General features: G+C 45.9%; 1 protein-coding gene across 2 annotated transcripts in view; it reads right to left on the reverse strand.

Moving 5' to 3' along the window:
- Positions 1-19,597, reverse strand: part of LOC145850227 (dual specificity tyrosine-phosphorylation-regulated kinase 2) — a 24,766-nt gene extending 5,169 nt beyond the window's left edge. Inside the window, exons 1-2 of one of the 2 annotated variants that reach the window (XM_082964259.1) lie at positions 19,443-19,597; positions 16,753-16,883 (exon numbers count right to left, since the gene is read on the reverse strand). In XM_082964259.1, the coding sequence (XP_082820385.1) occupies positions 16,753-16,883; positions 19,443-19,458 (147 nt within the window). In that variant the 5' untranslated portion in view covers positions 19,459-19,597. Of the gene's footprint in view, positions 1-16,752; positions 16,884-17,604; positions 18,157-19,442 lie in introns of those variants that run through there. The other variant, XM_082964258.1, reaches the window with a different exon arrangement.
- Positions 19,598-22,333: the final 2,736 nt, after the last annotated feature.

Below are 22,333 nucleotides of genomic sequence, written 5' to 3' on the forward strand. Positions count from 1 at the left end.
CAGCCCTATACCCTCCCTTACTCTGCATAACATTACTGACCAGCCCAGCCCTATACCCTCCCTTACTCTGCATAACATTACTGACCAGCCCAGCCAGGCCCTTTACCCTCCCTTACTCTGCATAACATTACTGACCAGCCCAGTCCTATACCCTCCCTTACTCTGCATAACATTACTGACCAGCCCAGCCCTATACCCTCTCTTACTCTGCATAACATTACTGACCAGCCCAGCCAGGCCCTTTACCCTCCCTTACTCTGCATAACATTACTGACCAGCCCAGTCCTATACCCTCCCTTACTCTGCATAACATTACTGACCAGCCCAGCCCTATACCCTCCCTTACTCTGCATAACATTACTGACCAGCCCAGCCTTATACCCTCCCTTACTCTGCATAACATTACTGACCAGCCCAGCCCTATACCCTCCCTTACTCTGCATAACATTACTGACCAGCCCAGCCAGGCCCTTTACCCTCCCTTACTCTGCATAACATTACTGACCAGCCCAGTCCTATACCCTCCCTTACTCTGCATAACATTACTGACCAGCCCAGCCTTATACCCTCCCTTACTCTGCATAACATTACTGACCAACCCAGCCAGGCCCTTTACCCTCCCTTACTCTGCATAACATTACTGACCAGCCCAGCCCTATACCCTCCCTTACTCTGCATAACATTACTGACCAGCCCAGTCCTATACCCTCCCTTACTCTGCATAACATTACTGACCAGCCCAGCCCTATACCCTCCCTTACTCTGCATAACATTACTGACCAGTCCAGCCCTATACCCTCCCTTACTCTGCATAACATTACTGACCAGCCCAGCCCTATACCCTCCCTTACTCTGCATAACATTACTGACCAGCCCAGCCCTATACCCTCCCTTACTCTGCATAACATTACTGACCAGCCCAGCCCTATACCCTCCCTTACTCTGCATAACATTACTGACCAGCCCAGCCAGGCCCTTTACCCTCCCTTACTCTGCATAACATTACTGACCAGCCCAGCCCTATACCCTCCCTTACTCTGCATAACATTACTGACCAGCCCAGCCCCACTCGGGGCTGATGTATATCTGATGACCTCATAGACCATAATACAACCCTGCCTCATCCAACTGGTCTGTCTCTCTCTTTCTCTCCCTCCCTCTCCTCTCTCCCGCTCTCTCTCTCCCTCACTCTCCTCTCTCTCTTTCTCTCTCTTTCTCCCTCTCCTCTCTCTCCCCTCTTTCTCCCCTCCCTCTCTCTCTTTCTCTCCCTCCCTCTCTCTCTTTCTCTCCCTCCCTCTCTCTCTTTCTCTCCCTCCCTCTCTCTCTTTCTCTCCCTCCCTCTCTCTCTTTCTCTCCCTCCCTCTCTCTCTTTCTCTCCCTCCCTCTCTCTCTTTCTCTCCCTCCCTCCCTCTCTTTCTCTCCCTCCCTCCCTCTCTCTCCTTCTCGCTCTCTCCTCTCTCTTTCTCCCGCTCTCTCTCTCTCTCTCCTCTCTTTATCTCCCTCTCCTCTCCACCCCCCTCCCTCTCCTCTATCTTTCTCTGTCTCTCTGTCTCTCGGCATTGTGTCAATGACATACTGCATTATGTGTTTGAATAAAGACATTTTCTACGTTCCATAAGGAAGAGGGCCTCCGTCTCTCCCCCGGCCGAGCGCTACGTGATTCTGTAAGCAGCCAAGTGGGAGATAATAGACAACGCGCTCAGCTCACTACCAGGTCAGACTAGTCACTAGAAGCTCACTACCAGGTCAGACTAGTCACTAGAAACTCCCTACCAGGTCAGACTAGTCACTAGAAACTCCCTACCAGGTCAGACTAGTCACTAGAAACTCACTACCGGGTCAGACTAGTCACTAGAAACTCACTACCGGGTCAGACTAGTCACTAGAAACTCCCTACCGGGTCAGACTAGTCACTAGAAACTCCCTACCGGGTCAGACTAGTCACTAGAAACTCCCTACCGGGTCAGACTAGTCACTAGAAACTCCCTACCGGGTCAGACTAGTCACTAGAAACTCCCTACCGGGTCAGACTAGTCACTAGAAACTCCCTACCGGGTCAGACTAGTCACTAGAAACTCCCTACCAGGTCAGACTAGTCACTAGAAACTCCCTACCAGGTCAGACTAGTCACTAGAAACTCCCTACCAGGTCAGACTAGTCACTAGAAACTCCCTACCAGGTCAGACTAGTCACTAGAAACTCACTACCAGGTCAGACTAGTCACTAGAAACTCCCTACCAGGTCAGACTAGTCACTAGAAACTCCCTACCAGGTCAGACTAGTCACTAGAAACTCCCTACCAGGTCAGACTAGTCACTAGAAACTCCCTACCAGGTCAGACTAGTCACTAGAAACTCACTACCAGGTCAGACTAGTCACTAGAAACTCCCTACCAGGTCAGACTAGTCACTAGAAACTCACTACCAGGTCAGACTAGTCACTAGAAACTCACTACCAGGTCAGACTAGTCACTAGAAACTCACTACCAGGTCAGACTAGTCACTAGATTCTTCCTAGTAAAATCCATAGAGAATGACACGTACAATATGCCCCTTCCTTCAGTATGCGTAGAGAAGTTTTAGGTTGTTTTTGGGAAATGTTTTTTCATAATAACTTCAATACTCTTGTGTATCTAGCTCCTTCTTTCCTATAAATGTTTACCATGAACGTTATTAGTGTACTTCCTGTGTTCCTGAGCTTCCTCCCCAGCAGACCCTTCCTAAGTAGATAAGGTGATTACCTCCTCGCTCGGCAGACATCTTGTTTTCTCTGCAACATCCTGTTGCTTCGTTCAGGCAGGGGTTTGTCTATTCCCCCTGTCCTACTGCTTCCACACACACACACACACACACACACACACACACACACACACACACACACACACACACACACACACACACACACACACACACACACACACACACTAGACCTTTCAGACCCTGGTTAGAGTCCTTCTTCTCTCCCTCCAGAAACCATTACTGTCCTGTCTGTAGACTAGACTAACCATTACTGTCCTGTCTGTAGACTAGACTAACCATTACTGTCCTGTCTGTAGACTAGACTAACCATTACTGTCCTGTCTGTAGACTAGACTAACCATTACTGTCCTGTCTGTAGACTAGACTAACCATTACTGTCCTGTCTGTAGACTAGACTAACCATTACTGTCCTGTCTGTAGACTAGACTAACCATTACTGTCCTGTCTGTAGACTAGACTAACCATTACTGTCCTGTCTGTAGACTAGACTAACCATTACTGTCCTGTCTGTAGACTAGACTAACCATTACTGTCCTGTCTGTAGACTAGACTAACTATTACTGTCCTGTCTGTAGACTAGACTAACCATTACTGTCCTGTCTGTAGACTAGACTAACCATTACTGTCCTGTCTGTAGACTAGACTAACCATTACTGTCCTGTCTGTAGACTAGACTAACCATTACTGTCCTGTCTGTAGACTAGACTAACCATTACTGTCCTGTCTGTAGACTAGACTAACCATTACTGTCCTGTCTGTAGACTAGACTAACCATTACTGTCCTGTCTGTAGACTAGACTAACCATTACTGTCCTGTCTGTAGACTAGACTAACCATTACTGTCCTGTCTGTAGCTAGACTAACCATTACTGTCCTGTCTGTAGACTAGACTAACCATTACTGTCCTGTCTGTAGACTAACCATTACTGTCCTGTCTGTAGACTAGACTAACCATTACTGTCCTGTCTGTAGACTAGACTAACCATTACTGTCCTGTCTGTAGACTAGACTAACCATTACTGTCCTGTCTGTAGACTAGACTAACTATTACTGTCCTGTCTGCAGACTAACCATTACTGTCCTGTCTGTAGACTAACCATTACTGTCCTGTCTGTAGACTAGACTAACCATTACTGTCCTGTCTGTAGACTAGACTAACCATTACTGTCCTGTCTGTAGAATAGAGTGTCTCAATACAGTAGGTATTCCATACATTACACTGTAATCAGCTGATAGAATTGGTTTATTACTCTGTAGAATAGAGTCTCAATACAGTAGGTATTCCATACATTACACTGTAATCAGCTGATAGAACTGGTTTATTACTCTGTAGAATAGAGTCTCAATACAGTAGGTATTCCATACATTACACTGTAATCAGCTGATAGAACTGGTTTATTACTCTGTAGAATAGAGTCTCAATACAGTAGGTATTCCATACATTACACTGTAATCAGCTGATAGAACTGGTTTATTACTCTGTAGAATAGAGTCTCAATACAGTAGGTATTCCATACATTACACTGTAATCAGCTGATAGAACTGGTTTATTACTCTGTAGAATAGAGTCTCAATACAGTAGGTATTCCATACATTACACTGTAATCAGCTGATAGAACTGGTTTATTACTCTGTAGAATAGAGTCTCAATACAGTAGGTATTCCATACATTACACTGTAATCAGCTGGTAGAACTGGTTTATTACTCTGTAGAATAGTGTCTCAATACAGTAGGTATTCCATACATTACACTGTAATCAGCTGGTAGAACTGGTTTATTACTCTGTAGAATAGAGTCTCAATACATTAGGTATTCCATACATTACACTGTAATCAGCTGATAGAACTGGTTTATTACTCTGTAGAATAGAGTCTCAATACAGTAGGTATTCCATACATTACACTGTAATCAGCTGATAGAACTGGTTTATTACTCTGTAGAATAGAGTGTCTCAATACAGTAGGTATTCCATACATTACACTGTAATCAGCTGATAGAACTGGTTTATTACTCTGTAGAATAGAGTGTCTCAATACAGTAGGTATTCCATACACGGTGGTCATTTCACTTCTAACTTCCTCTATTCGCCTGGGGCGGTATCCCATATGTCACTCTATTCCCTACATAGTGCACTACTTTTATGTGTATACTTGATAGTACGCTATGAAGGGAATAGGGTGCCACTTCAGACACACCTAGAGGTTACTGTGTGATAATTCATCAGAACGTATCAGAGTACGGTAACAGACTGGTCTAGAGGTTACTGTGTGATAATTCATCAGAACGTATCAGAGTACGGTAACAGACTGGTCTAGAGGTTACCGTGTGATAATTCATCAGAACGTATCAGAGTACGGTAACAGACTGGTCTAGAGGTTACCGTGTGATAATTCATCAGAACGTATCAGAGTACGGTAACAGACTGGTCTAGAGGTTACCGTGTGATAATTCATCAGAACGTATCAGAGTACGGTAACAGACTGGTCTAGAGGTTACCGTGTGATAATTCATCAGAACGTATCAGAGTACGGTAACAGACTGGTCTAGAGGTTACCGTGTGATAATTCATCAGAACGTATCAGAGTACGGTAACAGACTGGTCTAGAGGTTACCGTGTGATAATTCATCAGAACGTATCAGAGTACGGTAACAGACTGGTCTAGAGGTTACCGTGTGATAATTCATCAGAACGTATCAGAGTACGGTAACAGACTGGTCTAGAGGTTACCGTGTGATAATTCATCAGAACGTATCAGAGTACGGTAACAGACTGGTCTCTAGAGGTTACCGTGTGATAATTCATCAGAACGTATCAGAGTACGGTAACAGACTGGTCTAGAGGTTACCGTGTGATAATTCATCAGAACGTATCAGAGTACGGTAACAGACTGGTCTCCTAGAGGTTACTGTGTGATAATTCATCAGAACGTATCAGAGTACGGTAACAGACTGGTCTAGAGGTTACTGTGTGATAATTCATCAGAACGTATCAGAGTACGGTAACAGACTGGTCTAGAGGTTACTGTGTGATAATTCATCAGAACGTATCAGAGTACGGTAACAGACTGGTCTAGAGGTTACCGTGTGATAATTCATCAGAACGTATCAGAGTACGGTAACAGACTGGTCTAGAGGTTACCGTGTGATAATTCATCAGAACGTATCAGAGTACGGTAACAGACTGGTCTAGAGGTTACTGTGTGATAATTCATCAGAACGTATCAGAGTACGGTAACAGACTGGTCTAGAGGTTACCGTGTGATAATTCATCACAACGTATCAGAGTACGGTAACAGACTGGTCTAGAGGTTACCGTGTGATAATTCATCACAACGTATCAGAGTACGGTAACAGACTGGTCTCCTAGAGGTGTTGTTGTATTATGAGGGCAAAACAAGCGTTCTGCTGCCTGGCTTTCCTTCAACAGAGCCTAGTGGATTTGCTTGTTATTCGGCCCAGATGGCAGATCCCTGGATAGAGAGAGGATGGTGTAACACAAACAGCCTGCTACCTCCTACTAACTGTACTGTAGCTATGATACCAATACACACTGTGACAGGGAATGACTTTTAAAGAAACACATCGGCTTGTTGTACATCTGTCTGTCTCTCTCTAACTCTGACACTTGTCCTGGAACACAGACAGGACAGAGCTGCTACTAGTCCTCTGGGTTAAGGTCCCCTTGCCCTGGAACACAGACAGGACAGAGCTGCTGCTAGTCCTCTGGGTTAAGGTCCCCTTGCCCTGGAACACAGACAGGACAGAGCTGGTGCTAGTCCTCTGGGTTAAGGTCCCCTTGCCCTGGAACACAGACAGGACAGAGCTGGTGCTAGACCTCTGGGTTAAGGTCCCCTTGCCCTGGAACACAGACAGGACAGAGCTGGTTCTAGTCCTCTGGGTTAAGGTCCCCTTGCCCTGGAACACAGACAGGACAGAGCTGCTGCTAGTCCTCTGGGTTAAGGTCCCCTTGCCCTGGAACACAGACAGGACAGAGCTGCTACTAGACCTCTGGGTTAAGGTCCCCTTGCCCTGGAACACAGACAGGACAGAGCTGCTACTAGTCCTCTGGGTTAAGGTCCCCTTGCCCTGGAACACAGACAGGACAGAGCTGCTGCTAGTCCTCTGGGTTAAGGTCCCCTTGCCCTGGAACACAGACAGGACAGAGCTGGTGCTAGTCCTCTGGGTTAAGGTCCCCTTGCCCTGGAACACAGACAGGACAGAGCTGCTGCTAGTCCTCTGGGTTAAGGTCCCCTTGCCCTGGAACACAGACAGGACAGAGCTGCTGCTAGTCCTCTGGGTTAAGGTCCCCTTGCCCTGGAACACAGACAGGACAGAGCTGCTGCTAGTCCTCTGGGTTAAGGTCCCCTTGCCCTGGAACACAGACAGGACAGAGCTGGTGCTAGTCCTCTGGGTTAAGGTCCCCTTGCCCTGGAACACAGACAGGACAGAGCTGCTACTAGACCTCTGGGTTAAGGGGACAGTCAGTCCCAGCATGTCCTTGATGTAAAGGCACAGACTTACATTGTGTGTCTTTTTAAAACACCAAGGTAATAAACTAGACCCCTTCTGAAATGTTCAGCATGTCACCCTGTTCCTGGTGCCTGAATGTTCTCAGCTGGTCTCTGTACTACAGAACAGGACTGAGAGGTGGTTGTCAGCTGGTCTCTGTACTACAGAACAGGACTGAGAGGTGGTTGTCAGCTGGTCTCTGTACTACAGAACAGGACTGAGAGGTGGTGGAGCTATAAATGCCTTCACCATGCCAACTAGAGTTATTTCACCATGTCAGCTAGAGTTATTCCACTATGTCAACTAGAGTTATTCCACCATGTCAGCTAGAGTTATTCCACCATGTCAACTAGAGTTATTCCACCATACCAGCTAGAGTTATTCCACCATACCAGCTAGAGTTATTCCACCATATCAGCTAGAGTTATTCCACCATGTCAACTAGAGTTATTCCACCATATCAACTAGAGTTATTCCACCATACCAGCTAGAGTTATTCCACCATGTCAACTAGAGTTATTCCACCATATCAACTAGAGTTATTCCACCATACCAGCTAGAGTTATTCCACCATGTCAACTAGTTATTCCACCATGTCAACTAGAGTTATTCCACCATGTCAACTAGAGTTATTCCGCCATGTCAACTAGAGTTATTCCGCCATGTCAACTAGAGTTATTCCGCCATGTCAACTAGAGTTATTCCGCCATGTCAACTAGAGTTATTCCGCCATGTCAACTAGAGTTATTCCGCCATGTCAGACTAGAGTTATTCCGCCATGTCAACTAGAGTTATTCCGCCATGTCAACTAGAGTTATTCCACCATACCAGCTAGAGTTATTCCACCATATCAACTAGAGTTATTCCACCATGTCAACTAGTTATTCCACCATACCAGCTAGAGTTATTCCACCATATCAACTAGAGTTATTCCACCATATCAACTAGAGTTATTCCACCATATCAACTAGAGTTATTCCACCATATCAACTAGAGTTATTCCACCATATCAACTAGAGTTATTCCACCATGTCAACTAGTTATTCCACCATATCAGCTAGAGTTATTCCACCATGTCAACTAGAGTTATTCCGCCATGTCAACTAGAGTTATTCCGCCATGTCAACTAGAGTTATTCCGCCATGTCAACTAGAGTTATTCCGCCATGTCAACTAGAGTTATTCCACCATGTCAACTAGAGTTATTCCGCCATGTCAGCTAGAGTTATTCCGCCATGTCAACTAGAGTTATTCCGCCATGTCAACTAGAGTTATTCCGCCATGTCAACTAGTGTCAACTAGAGTTATTCCACCATACCAACTAGTTATTCCACCATACCAACTAGAGTTATTCCACCATGTCAACTAGAGTTATTCCACCATGTCAACTAGAGTTATTCCACCATGTCAACTAGAGTTATTCCACCATGTCAACTAGAGTTATTCCACCATGTCAACTAGAGTTATTCCACCATACCAGCTAGAGTTATTCCACCATATCAACTAGAGTTATTCCACCATGTCAACTAGTTATTCCACCATACCAGCTAGAGTTATTCCACCATATCAACTAGAGTTATTCCACCATATCAGCTAGAGTTATTCCACCATGTCAACTAGAGTTATTCCGCCATGTCAACTAGAGTTTTTCCGCCATGTCAACTAGAGTTATTCCGCCATGTCAACTAGAGTTATTCCACCATGTCAACTAGAGTTATTCCGCCATGTCAGCTAGAGTTATTCCGCCATGTCAACTAGAGTTATTCCACCATGTCAACTAGAGTTATTCCGCCATGTCAACTAGTGTCAACTAGAGTTATTCCACCATACCAACTAGAGTTATTCCACCATGTCAACTAGAGTTATTCCACCATACCATACTTTTACAAAATGTTTATCTCCACACAGTCACATCATGTTGAACTAGTATGTCTGTGAAATGATCAGCCATGTATTGTTACCTCTGAGACAACATACTGTGTGTGTGTCTGTCTCAATAGCTGTTCTAAATGCTGCCTTTTTAACACTTGTCCTGTGTCTTGGTTGTTTAACAGGGACATGATGTGGACAGGTGGGGGGGCAGGTCAGGGAGAGGGTAGAAAGGACGACAGCTGCAGATTACAGGATACCACTGGTCTGTAGCCCAAACGACACACAAACCACACGGGTTCAGTAGAGCACACCGTAGCAAAAGACAGTCCCTCCCTGTTTCCGTCCGTTTGGGGCAAGATGAACAAGACCCAGCTCTCTGCAGACGGCCGGGAGTACCACAGTCATTTATCACACCCCTCACCACCCCCAGTGTCCCAACTAAGACAATGATCATCTCTGACTGCAAATACGTCTCAAATAGCCCCCTATTCTCATATAGAGCCGATGGGCTTTGGTCACAGGTAGGGCACTAGAGAGGGAATAGGGGGCCATTTGGGAGGAGAGCTGTGTTTTGCTCCCAGCGTTGTGTTCCACTAAGAGGCTTTGTTTCGCCACCTCTCTGTATTGTAGAGGTTCTGGTTCCAGAACAGATGTCTTCACCACCTCTCTGTATCGTAGAGGTTCTGGTTCCAGAACAGATGTCTTCGCCACCTCTCTGTATCGTAGAGGTTCTGGTTCCAGAACAGATGTCTTCGCCACCTCTCTGTATCGTAGAGGTTCTGGTTCCAGAACAGATGTCTTCGCCACCTCTCTGTATCGTAGAGGTTCTGGTTCCAGAACAGATGTCTTCGCCACCTCTCTGTATCGTAGAGGTTCTGGTTCCAGAACAGATGTCTTCGCCACCTCTCTGTATCGTAGAGGTTCTGGTTCCAGAACAGATGTCTTCGCCACCTCTCTGTATCGTAGAGGTTCTGGTTCCAGAACAGATGTCTTCGCCACCTCTCTGTATCGTAGAGGTTCTGGTTCCAGAACAGATGTCTTCGCCACCTCTCTGTATCGTAGAGGTTCTGGTTCCAGAACAGATGTCTTCGCCACCTCTCTGTATCGTAGAGGTTCTGGTTCCAGAACAGATGTCTTCGCCACCTCTCTGTATCGTAGAGGTTCTGGTTCCAGAACAGATGTCTTCGCCACCTCTCTGTATCGTAGAGGTTCTGGTTCCAGAACAGATGTCTTCGCCACCTCTCTGTATCGTAGAGGTTCTGGTTCCAGAACAGATGTCTTCGCCACCTCTCTGTATCGTAGAGGTTCTGGTTCCAGAACAGATGTCTTCGCCACCTCTCTGTATCGTAGAGGTTCTGGTTCCAGAACAGATGTCTTCGCCACCTCTCTGTATCGTAGAGGTTCTGGTTCCAGAACAGATGTCTTCGCCACCTCTCTGTATGGTAGAGGTTCTGGTTCCAGAACAGATGTCTTCACCACCTCTCTGTATGGTAGAGGTTCTGGTTCCAGAACAGATGTCTTTGTGTCAACACTAATGAGGTTAGTTCAGTTCAGGACAAACAGAAGAAACAGAACAGTCAATAACTGAGTGGACAGAGAGCTAGCAACCTTGACAGCATTAGATAGGCCAATTCTCCCACTAACACCTGAACATGTGACCTTATTGTGTCTGTCCTCTTCCTCTCTGGATAACAATGACTGTCTGTAACACATGGAGCAACTGTTACTGCCAGTGACCTGCCTGGAATGGACACCAGGACTACTTGAACAAACAACAGGCCTGACAGGGAGCGTAGCTACTGGAATGAACACCAGGACTACTTGAACAAACAACAGACCTGACAGGGAGCGTAGCTACTGGAATGAACACCAGGACTACTTGAACAAACAGACCTGACAGGGAGCGTAGCTACTGGAATGAACACCAGGACTACTTGAACAAACAACAGGCCTGACAGGGAGCGTAGCTACTGGAATGAACACCAGGACTACTTGAACAAACAACAGGCCTGACAGGGAGCGTAGCTACTGGAATGAACACCAGGACTACTTGAACTAACGACAGGCCTGACAGGGAGCGTAGCTACTGGAATGAACACCAGGACTACTTGAACTAACGACAGGCCTGACAGGGAGCGTAGCTACTGGAATGAACACCAGGACTACTTGAACAAACAGACCTGACAGGGAGCGTAGCTACTGGAATGAACACCAGGACTACTTGAACAAACAACAGACCTGACAGGGAGCGTAGCTACTGGAATGAACACCAGGACTACTTGAACAAACAACAGACCTGACAGGGAGCGTAGCTACTGGAATGAACACCAGGACTACTTGAACAAACAACAGACCTGACAGGGAGCGTAGCTACTGGAATGAACACCAGGACTACTTGAACAAACAGACCTGACAGGGAGCGTAGCTACTGGAATGAACACCAGGACTACTTGAACAAACAGACCTGACAGGGAGCGTAGCTACTGGAATGAACACCAGGACTACTTGAACAAACAACAGGCCTGACAGGGAGCGTAGCTACTGGAATGAACACCAGGACTACTTGAACTAACGACAGGCCTGACAGGGAGCGTAGCTACTGGAATGAACACCAGGAACAGGCCTGACAGGGAGCGTAGCTACTGGAATGAACACCAGGACTACTTGAACTAACGACAGGCCTGACAGGGAGCGTAGCTACTGGAATGAACACCAGGACTACTTGAACAAACAGACCTGACAGGGAGCGTAGCTACTGGAATGAACACCAGGACTACTTGAACTAACGACAGACCTGACAGGGAGCGTAGCTACTGGAATGAACACCAGGACTACTTGAACTAACGACAGGCCTGACAGGGAGCGTAGCTACTGGAATGAACACCAGGACTACTTGAACTAACGACAGGCCTGACAGGGAGCGTAGCTACTGGAATGAACACCAGGACTACTTGAACTAACGACAGGCCTGACAGGGAGCGTAGCTACTGGAATGAACACCAGGACTACTTGAACTAACGACAGGCCTGACAGGGAGCGTAGCTACTGGAATGAACACCAGGACTACTTGAACTAACGACAGGCCTGACAGGGAGCGTAGCTACTGGAATGAACACCAGGACTACTTGAACTAACGACAGGCCTGACAGGGAGCGTAGCTACTGGAATGAACACCAGGACTACTTGAACTAACGACAGGCCTGACAGGGAGCGTAGCTACTGGAATGAACACCAGGACTACTTGAACTAACGACAGGCCTGACAGGGAGCGTAGCTACAATAACATGATTCCAACCACCAGCGTAGCTGCATTAAGGTGCAGAATTATTTGTTAGACTCGTGATTGAGAGACTATTGTCTCACAATTGTATTGGGAAAGACACCAATTCCAAATATGTCTGTTCCTCACAGCACAGAGACTGGTGAGAAATATGTCTGTTCCTCACAGCACAGAGACAGAGACTGGTGAGAAATATGTCTGTTCCTCACAGCACAGAGACTGGTGAGAAATATGTCTGTTCCTCACAGCACAGAGACTGGTGAGAAATATGTCTGTTCCTCACAGCACATAGACTGGTGAGAAATATGTCCTTTCTTCACAGAGACAGAGACTGGTGAGAAATATGTCCTTTCTTCACAGCACAGAGACTGGTGAGAAATATGTCCTTTCCTCACAGCACAGAGACTGGTGAGAAATATGTCCTTTCCTCACAGCACAGAGACTGGTGAGAAATATGTCCTTTCCTCACAGCACAGAGACTGGTGAGAAATATGTCCTTTCTTCACAGCACAGAGACTGGTGAGAAATATGTCCTTTCTTCACAGAACAGAGACTGGTGAGAAATATGTCTGTTCCTCACAGAGACAGAGACTGGTGAGAAATATGTCCGTTCCTCACAGCACAGAGACTGGTGAGAAATATGTCCTTTCCTCACAGAGACAGAGACTGGTGAGAAATATGTCCTTTCTTCACAGCACAGAGACTGGTGAGAAATATGTCCTTTCCTCACAGAGACAGAGACTGGTGAGAAATATGTCCTTTCTTCACAGCACAGAGACAGAGACTGGTGAGAAATATGTCCTTTCCTCACAGCACAGAGACTGGTGAGAAATATGTCCTTTCTTCACAGAGACAGAGACTGGTGAGAAATATGTCCTTTCCTCACAGCACAGAGACAGAGACTGGTGAGAAATATGTCCTTTCCTCACAGCACAGAGACTGGTGAGAAATATGTCCTTTCTTCACAGAGACAGAGACAGAGACTGGTGAGAAATATGTTTGTTCCTCACAGAGACAGAGACTGGTGAGAAATATGTCTGTTCCTCACAGAGACAGAGACTGGTGAGAAATATGTCCTTTCCTCACAGCACAGAGACTGGTGAGAAATATGTCTGTTCCTCACAGAGACAGATACTGGTGAGAAATATGTCCTTTCCTCACAGAGACAGAGACTGGTGAGAAATATGTCCTTTCCTCACAGAGACAGAGACTGGTGAGAAATATGTCCTTTCCTCACAGAGACAGAGACTGGTGAGAAATATGTCCTTTCCTCACAGCACAGAGACTGGTGAGAAATATGTCTGTTCCTCACAGAGACAGAGACTGGTGAGAAATATGTCCTTTCCTCACAGAGACAGAGACTGGTGAGAAATATGTCCTTTCCTCACAGCACAGAGACAGAGACTGGTGAGAAATATGTCCTTTCCTCACAGAGACAGAGACTGGTGAGAAATATGTCCTTTCCTCACAGAGACCGAGACTGGTGAGACATATGTTTGTGGTTTATTTACAACTTAACAACATTGTCCCTGGGGCTATTTCAGGAAGGACCAATATACATTTTCCTCATTTGATTTGAACTTCCTGGACAGGTTTTATTTTCCATAAATCACTGTTCAAGATAAACACAAGGCCCAATAAAATTGTGTGTCAGGAGAAAGCTGCTGAGCTGGTGAGCTGGTCCTTCTGGCTGAGTCTATATTTATAGCTGTTTGAAGGAAGGGCTAAATAAAGGAATGGAGGCTCCTCCTTCATTTAGCTAGAGTCCAAATCCTCCATTACTTCAGGACAGCTTATAGAGCCTGCTGGAATAACTCTCCACCAGGATTAAAACATTACAATATCATTTCATGTTTACACATCCACCCAACATATGGCCCTTATAGTCTCGATTGATCAAATAAAGACATATCTGTCTGAAATCATGTGCAAACATCAGGTAGGCTAAGTCAGCTGGTTACCGTAGCTACACTGTTCACAGTAAGAGTTGTTTCAACCTCCCAGGAAATATGGCCTCTGATACTTCAGTATCTCTGTCAGCGTGACTATCCTAACAATAAATAAAACACTATCTTTATCTACAGCATGTAAACTCATATTAAATCTCCCCGTTGTATTTGTGAACCCCCCCACAACAACACACAATACACTGGCCATGGCTTCCAGACTACACTCTTATGGTGTGTGTCCCCCCCCCCCCCCCACAACAACACACAATACACTGGCCATGGCTTCCAGACTACACTCTTATGGTGTCCCCCCCCACAACAACACACAATACACTGGCCATGGCTTCCAGACTACACTCTTATGGTGTGTCCCCCCCCCCCCACAACAACACACAATACACTGGCCATGGCTTCCAGACTACACTCTTATGGTGTCCCCCCCCACAACAACACACAATACACTGGCCATGGCTTCCAGACTACACTCTTATGGTGTGTCCCCCCCCCCCACAACAACACACAATACACTGGCCATGGCTTCCAGACTACACTCTTATGGTGTGTCCCCCCCCCCACAACAACACACAATACACTGGCCATGGCTTCCAGACTACACTCTTATGGTGTGTGTCCCCCCCCCCACAACAACACACAATACACTGGCCATGGCTTCCAGACTACACTCTTATGGTGTGTCCCCCCCCCCCACAACAACACACAATACACTGGCCATGGCTTCCAGACTACACTCTTATGGTGTGTCCCCCCCCCCCACAACAACACACAATACACTGGCCATGGCTTCCAGACTACACTCTTATGGTGTCCCCCCCCCCCACAACAACACACAATACACTGGCCATGGCTTCCAGACTACACTCTTATGGTGTGTGTGTGCCCCCCCCCCCCCCCACAACAACACACAATACACTGGCCATGGCTTCCAGACTACACTCTTATGGTGTGTGTCCCCCCCCCCACAACAACACACAATACACTTGCCATGGCTTCCAGACTACACTCTTATGGTGTGTGTCCCCCCCCCCCCCCACACACAACACGGCCACCCAACTACACTGGCCATGGCTTCCAGACTACACTCTTATGGGTGTCCCCCCCCCACAACAACACACAATACACTTGCCATGGCTTCCAGACTACACTCTTATGGTGTGTCCCCCCCCCCCCCCCCCGCCGGCCCGCCACCAGGGCCCCCCCCACAACACACACAATACACTGGCCATGGCTTCCAGACTACACTCTTATGGGTGTGCCCCCCCCCACAACAACACACAATACACTGGCCATGGCTTCCAGACTACACTCTTATGGTGTGTGTCCCCCCCCCCACAACAACACACAATACACTGGCCATGGCTTCCAGACTACACTCTTATGGTGTGTGTCCCCCCCCCACAACAACACACAATACACTTGCCATGGCTTCCAGACTACACTCTTATGGTGTGTGTCCCCCCCCCACAACAACACACAATACACTGGCCATGGCTTCCAGACTACACTCTTGTGGGGTGTCCCCTCACATTTTATACCAGTCTGTCACCACTCTAACATCCCCCACTAACTCAACAACATGTAAAATATGGTGTCTGGGTGTTTGCAAGTTGCAACTGTATTAGTGAGTGACAGTTAGCCTTCCCTGTAGCTCAGTTGGTAGAGCATGGTGTTTGCAACGTCAGGGTTGTGGGTTTGATTCCCACGGGGGCCAGCACAGAAAAAAAAATTATGAAGTCAAATGAAATGTATGCATTCACTACTGTAAGTCGCTCTGGATAAGAGCGTCTGCTAAATGACTAAAATGTAAATGAGTAGGTTATCTAACGTTTAAGCTCCAAGCTTGACATCTAGCCTATGCCGTCTGCTACGATCACGTTAAAAGTTACAGCACCGTACAGAACGAATACCGAGTAGCCCTTCCACTGTCACCAACACAACAATAAGTACACATGACACAGGCTACCAGTGTACGTGTTATCTAGGATTACATGATATAGCTTGATATCTATGTATTACCTGCTGTACCCTACACGCACTATGTTCCGATAATGTACACCTCAAGTGGCGGTGTTGCAGGACAACTTGTTTCATGGTTACATGTCGTTTATCTGAAACCAAACAGCGACGCTACATTGTAACGACCACCGTCCCTGTTCCCAACAACTACAACAGCTCGCTACAAAACATCGTTTTATTGCAGCCTATCTACAGTCTCTATAGTCTATAGGTTAGCGATGTATTATTTACATCAAACTACTATATCCATGTCAATAGGCAGCAGGTCCACACTAGTAGTATTATTATTAGAAGAAGCAGATGTTCAGTCCATGGTAAACCCACAAGCAGGGCTCCGTGGGCTACGTACCGTGAGCGACTTGGTATTCCTGAGCGGTGGTAGTGTGACGGGCGATGGCGGGTCTGTCGCTGCACCGGCCCGGGGATCCCCGACTCCGATTCCGGGGGAAGACTGGAGCTGGCAGATCTCACCCCCTTTGCCTGCAGATCGTACAAAATGACACACGAAATGAGGTTAATCTGAACGGGCCTATTTACCCACATAGGCTATCTGAGAGTTATTAGACTATAAAGTAGGCTATGGACTCTGCCTTAATCCCTTTTAAGGATAGTCATTTAAGCAGGCATTTAGGGCTCATTTTAGGTGTAAATCCTTCTTGCGACAATGGCTTCGGCAAACAGGTAGCCTATTTCCAAACGATGTGTGCTGGCACCGCCAGAATGTAGTCTGCACCGGTTGTCGATCCGTTTGCGCCCGGTAGTCGTGTAGCATATAGAGATCGTAAAAAACAACACAGCCAACCAGCCAACCAGAAACCAGTGGGCATATGATTCCGTCGTGCTTGCAGAAATAAACCTGTGTTCTCTCTGACACACATACTGTCATATAGGATAAATAACACACCAGCATTTGACTTTGGTTTTTCAAACAGCCCACTTCAGGCTTTAGAGAAGAACAAAATCCCCGAATGTATCGCCATTAACTGCTGAAAACACAGAGCAGGGATGCACTATTTTAGCAAAGACTCCCCCTGGTCAACAGACCAGGGAAACCCGAAGCAAGACTCGGCGTAAACGTGTAATAAACTTATTACAAAGGACCCGACAAAGGCATAAAATCCATCAACAATATTCCGCCGGCGATCAAAGTGAGTTTAACCGTATTGTTTAGCCCGTTCGGCTCCATATTGTTATTCCTTACCAGTTGGGTAGACGGCAGCGCACGGCTTCTTGGATAACATGGCCGCTGGAGAGTCACACACAGAAAAACCCACTTCAGAATCTCCCCTCCTCCCACTCGGCTTCCTCCCACTCGGCTGTGTGATCACCAATTCCGCTACTCCAATCAGCTACATCCAGTCTTGCATTCGCAACGTGCAACTCTGCAAAACTGGGAAGTCTTCCATCAACACCAGCTGAAATGTTGCTTCTGCTGCCACCAACGCTTGGAAATGCAACCCAAAAACACGAACCTATAGATACAAAAATACAATATCCCACGCTAGGCTACTGTAGATCAATACAACAACAAAAAGCTCCGGGTTTTCTTTTCAACACCAGCAACATTCGAACGTTAGATGCATCAGGAGCGACATCCTTCTCTCTCACATACACAGTAAATACATAGTCGGTCAACAAGTTTGGGTGTTGCCTTCTCCTTATCTATCGTCCTTGCACTCATCCACCTCTCTCTCTCTCTCTCTCTCTCTCTCATAATGAGCGTGAGATGTGGTTGATTCGGTTGCTAAGCTGGCAACGCACCACCAGCCTGTGTTCCAGCAGGAACAGACAGACAGCCTACATCAGGGAAGTCCTCTTGGTCACTTGGGGATCACGAACCCAAACCCAACCAGCCCATTAATTAGTACAACGTGATAGGAAGAGCTATAAGGACTTTTCTGACACCCCTAACCACATTCTTTTCAAATTGTGAAATGAAGTATCGGTTTGCAGGTCAGAATAGTCTGTATAGCCCTATCCACATATGATACTCTACCGCACTTTGGTGCCCCACTTTGGTGCCCCACTGTACCAGTATGTGTCTAACATACACCAGCCCATAATGAGGCCTCCAGGAAACACACTATGGGACTTCAACATGCATTCTCTTTAGACAATAGCAACTGAAATCCCTATTGTAGATGATTTGAACAATGAGCTTTTAGCACACAGACTCTCTCATTAGTGTTTGAGTTGCAGGTATTTCAGACTGCAAAGGGGTACAACTATGTTTAATCTGTTACAGATTCATGACATTGGATTCACACATTTAGTTAATGAACTTTACTAAACCATTGTGTTATTCGTTCTCACAGGACTACAACTATCCCTTTTTATTGGTTGGTACTGATACTGACCTGTCTTCTATTGGTTGGTGCTGATACTGACCTGTCTTCTATTGGTTGGTACTGATACTGACCCGTCTTCTATTGGTTGGTACTGATACTGACCTGTCTTCTATTGGTTGGTACTGATACTGACCCGTCTTCTATTGGTTGGTACTGATACTGACCTGTCTTCTATTGGTTGGTGCTGATACTGACCTGTCTTCTATTGGTTGGTACTGATACTGACCTGTCTTCTATTGGTTGGTGCTGATACTGACCTGTCTTCTATTGGTTGGTAGTGATACTGACCCGTCTTCTATTGGTTGGTACTGATACTGACCTGTCTTCTATTGGTTGGTGCTGATACTGACCTGTCTTCTATTGGTTGGTACTGATACTGACCTGTCTTCTATTGGTTGGTGCTGATACTGACCTGTCTTCTATTGGTTGGTACTGATACTGACCTGTCTTCTATTCTCGAGAACTTTCTTATTCAGGTGTGCATTTTTTTTGGTGATAAAGTATAATTGCATTGTTAAGGAAGAGCTCACCAGCAAGCATTTCACTGTACTGTTTACTCCTGTTGTATCCTGTGGTGCACGTGACAAATAAACTCTGATTTGAGTTGAGCTAGAGTGCAATTTAAGTGCAAACCGTTTACAAATCTGCATTATTAGTACTGAATTAGTGCTGTGTTAGTTTAGCAACCTACCTTGAAAATACGGCATGGAGTACGTCTTGCTGGCTGCAAACTATTGCAATATTCCTCAAGTGAAGTGAACTATGGCTTGAAGCTTGGTGGAGTGGACGAATGTACTGACCACTAGAGGGTTTAGCTCCTTCAACGTCTACTCCCACAGTCTCAGCCCTGACCATACAGGAGTCAGGATTCAGGAGTGAACACACACACGCACACACACACACACACACACACACACACACACACACACACACACACACACACACACACACACACACACACACACACACACACACACACACACACCACACACACACCATCCATCCATCTCTATCTCTGAAAGTAAAAATAAAAGCAGTGAGATCCTTCCATACACACCAGCATGTTGTCCCTCTGAGTCAGAGTAGTAAAACTAAGTGCATGCTCTTCAACCGATTGCTGCCCGCACCCTCCCGCCCGACTAGCATCACTACTCTGGACGGTTCTGACCTAGAATATGTGGACAACTACAAACACCTAGGTGTCTGGCTAGACTGTAAACTCTCCTTCCAGACTCACATTAAGCATCTCCAATCCACAATTAAATCTAGAATCAGCTTCCTATTTTGCAACAAAGCCTCCTTCACTCATGCTGCCAAACATACCCTCGTAAAACTGACCATCCTACCGATCCTCAACTCAGCAAACTGGATGCAGTCTATCACAGTGCCATCCGTTTTGTCACCAAAGCCCCATATACGACCCAACACTGCGTCCTGTATGCTCTCATTGGCTGGCCCTCACTACATATCCGTCGCCAAACCCACTGGCTCCAGGTCATCTATAAGTCTTTGCTAGGTAAAGCCCCGCGTTATCGCAGCTCACTGGTCACCATAGCAACACTCACCCGTAGCACGCGCTCCAGCAGGTATATCTCACTGGTCATCACCAAAGCCAACACTCCCTTTGGCCACCTTTCCGTCCAGTTCTCTGCTGCCAATGACTGGAACGAATTGCAAAAATCACTGAAGCTGGAGTCTTATATCTCCCTCTCTAACTTTAGGCATCAGCTGTCGTAGCAGCTTACCGATCACTCTACCTGAATACAGCCAATCTGTAAATAGCACACCCAACTACCTCATCCCCATATTATTACTTACCCTCTTGCTCTTTTGCACCCCAGTATCTCTACTTGCACATCATCATCTGCACTTCTATCACTCCAGTATTAATGCTAAATTGTTATTATTTCTCCTCTAAGGCCTATTTATTGCCTACCTCCCTACTCTTCTACATTTGCACACACTGTACATAGATTTTTCTATTTTTCTTTTCTATTGTGTTATTGACTGTACGTTTGTTTATGTATAACTCTGTGTTGTTGTTTTTGTCGCACTGCTTTGCTTTATCTTGGCCAGGTCGCAGTTGTAATTGAGAACTTGTTCTCAACTGGCCTACCTGGTTAAATAAAGGTGAAATAATAAATAAATAAATAAATAAAAGAGGCCCAGATATGGCTGTTTTGCTTTCATGCAAATCAACAGCAGAGTGACAGAGAGCCTGAAGCAACCTGTCACGTCCTGACCATAGTAAGATGTTATTTTCTATGGTAGAGTAGGTCAGTGCGTGACAGAGGGTGTTTTGTGTTTTGTATATCTATGTTTAGGTTCTAGTTTTTCTATTTCTATCTTTTTTCCCGGGGGTTGATCTCCAATTAGAGGCATCTGGTCCTCGTTGTCTCTAATTGGAGATCATACTTAAGTAGGGGGTTTTGGGGTAGTTGTCGTGTGTGTAGTTTATGTACCTGACAGAACTGTGTGTTTTCGGTTTCCCTCTTTGTTATTTTTCCTGTAGTGTTTTGAGTTATAATAAATATTAATCATGAGCAATCAACACGCTGCGCTTTGGTCCCCTCTCTACGACAGCTGTTACTCAACCAGGAGATAAACAGATAAGCAGCATGTGTTTACACACTAGCCTTCACAAGACCATGGGAGTGTATATTCACTAATGGCGGTTATAATACAAACATTATGTTTAAAAACCAAGTGAAATGAAGAGCCATTTGTTTAGGCCTATGTACTGCTGTTCCTGCTGTGAACTGAACCAGCAGGTATGTATAATGGGCACTGTGATGCATTGTTAAGGCCATGGCTGGGCCCTCTGTCTGTCTGTTTGTCTGTCTGTCTGTCTGTCTGTCTGTCTGTCTGTCTGTCTGTTTGTCTGTCTGTTCTGTCTGTTCTGTCTGTTCTGTCTGTTCTGTCTGTTCTGTCTGTTCTGTCTGTTCTGTCTGTTCTGTCTGTCTGTCTGTCTGTCTGTCTGTCTGTCTGTCTGTCTGTCTGTCTGTCTGTCTGTCTGTCTGTCTGTCTGTCTGTCTGTCTGTCTGTCTGTCTGTCTGTTCTCTCCCAGGGCTGTTATGGTAGCTAGGTGATGGTAGTCTGTGTCTATATCTGGTCCATGGCTTGAACACTAGTGTAAAGCCTTAGCCAATCAGAAACAGACCCAGTAGTGACTAGTATAAAGTCTTAGCCAATCAGAAACAGACCCAGTAGTGACTAGTGTAAAGCCTTAGCCAATCAGAAACAGACCCAGTAGTGACTAGTGTAAAGCCTTAGCCAATCAGAAACAGACCCAGTAGTGACTAGTGTAAAGTCTTAGCCAATCAGAAACAGCAGCCTCCAGTCTGTATCAACTCACTGGACTGCAAGAGGTTTGGATGGACAACGGGTTCAGGTATTTGCATGCTCTGATGATCTGTCAGTTGTGAATTCATGCAACTTCCTTCCCTCATCCGGGAGACACCAAGTTGATCTTCTATCTGTCACTACATGACTTAATCCAGGTATTAGTAGTGTGTGTGTGTGTTTATATATATATATATATATATATTATTTTATTTAAAAAAATGTTATTTCACCTTTATT

The sequence above is a fragment of the Salmo salar genome, chromosome 17 (assembly GCF_965601325.2).
Source record: "Salmo salar chromosome 17, fSalSal1, whole genome shotgun sequence".
NCBI lineage: Eukaryota > Metazoa > Chordata > Actinopteri > Salmoniformes > Salmonidae > Salmo > Salmo salar.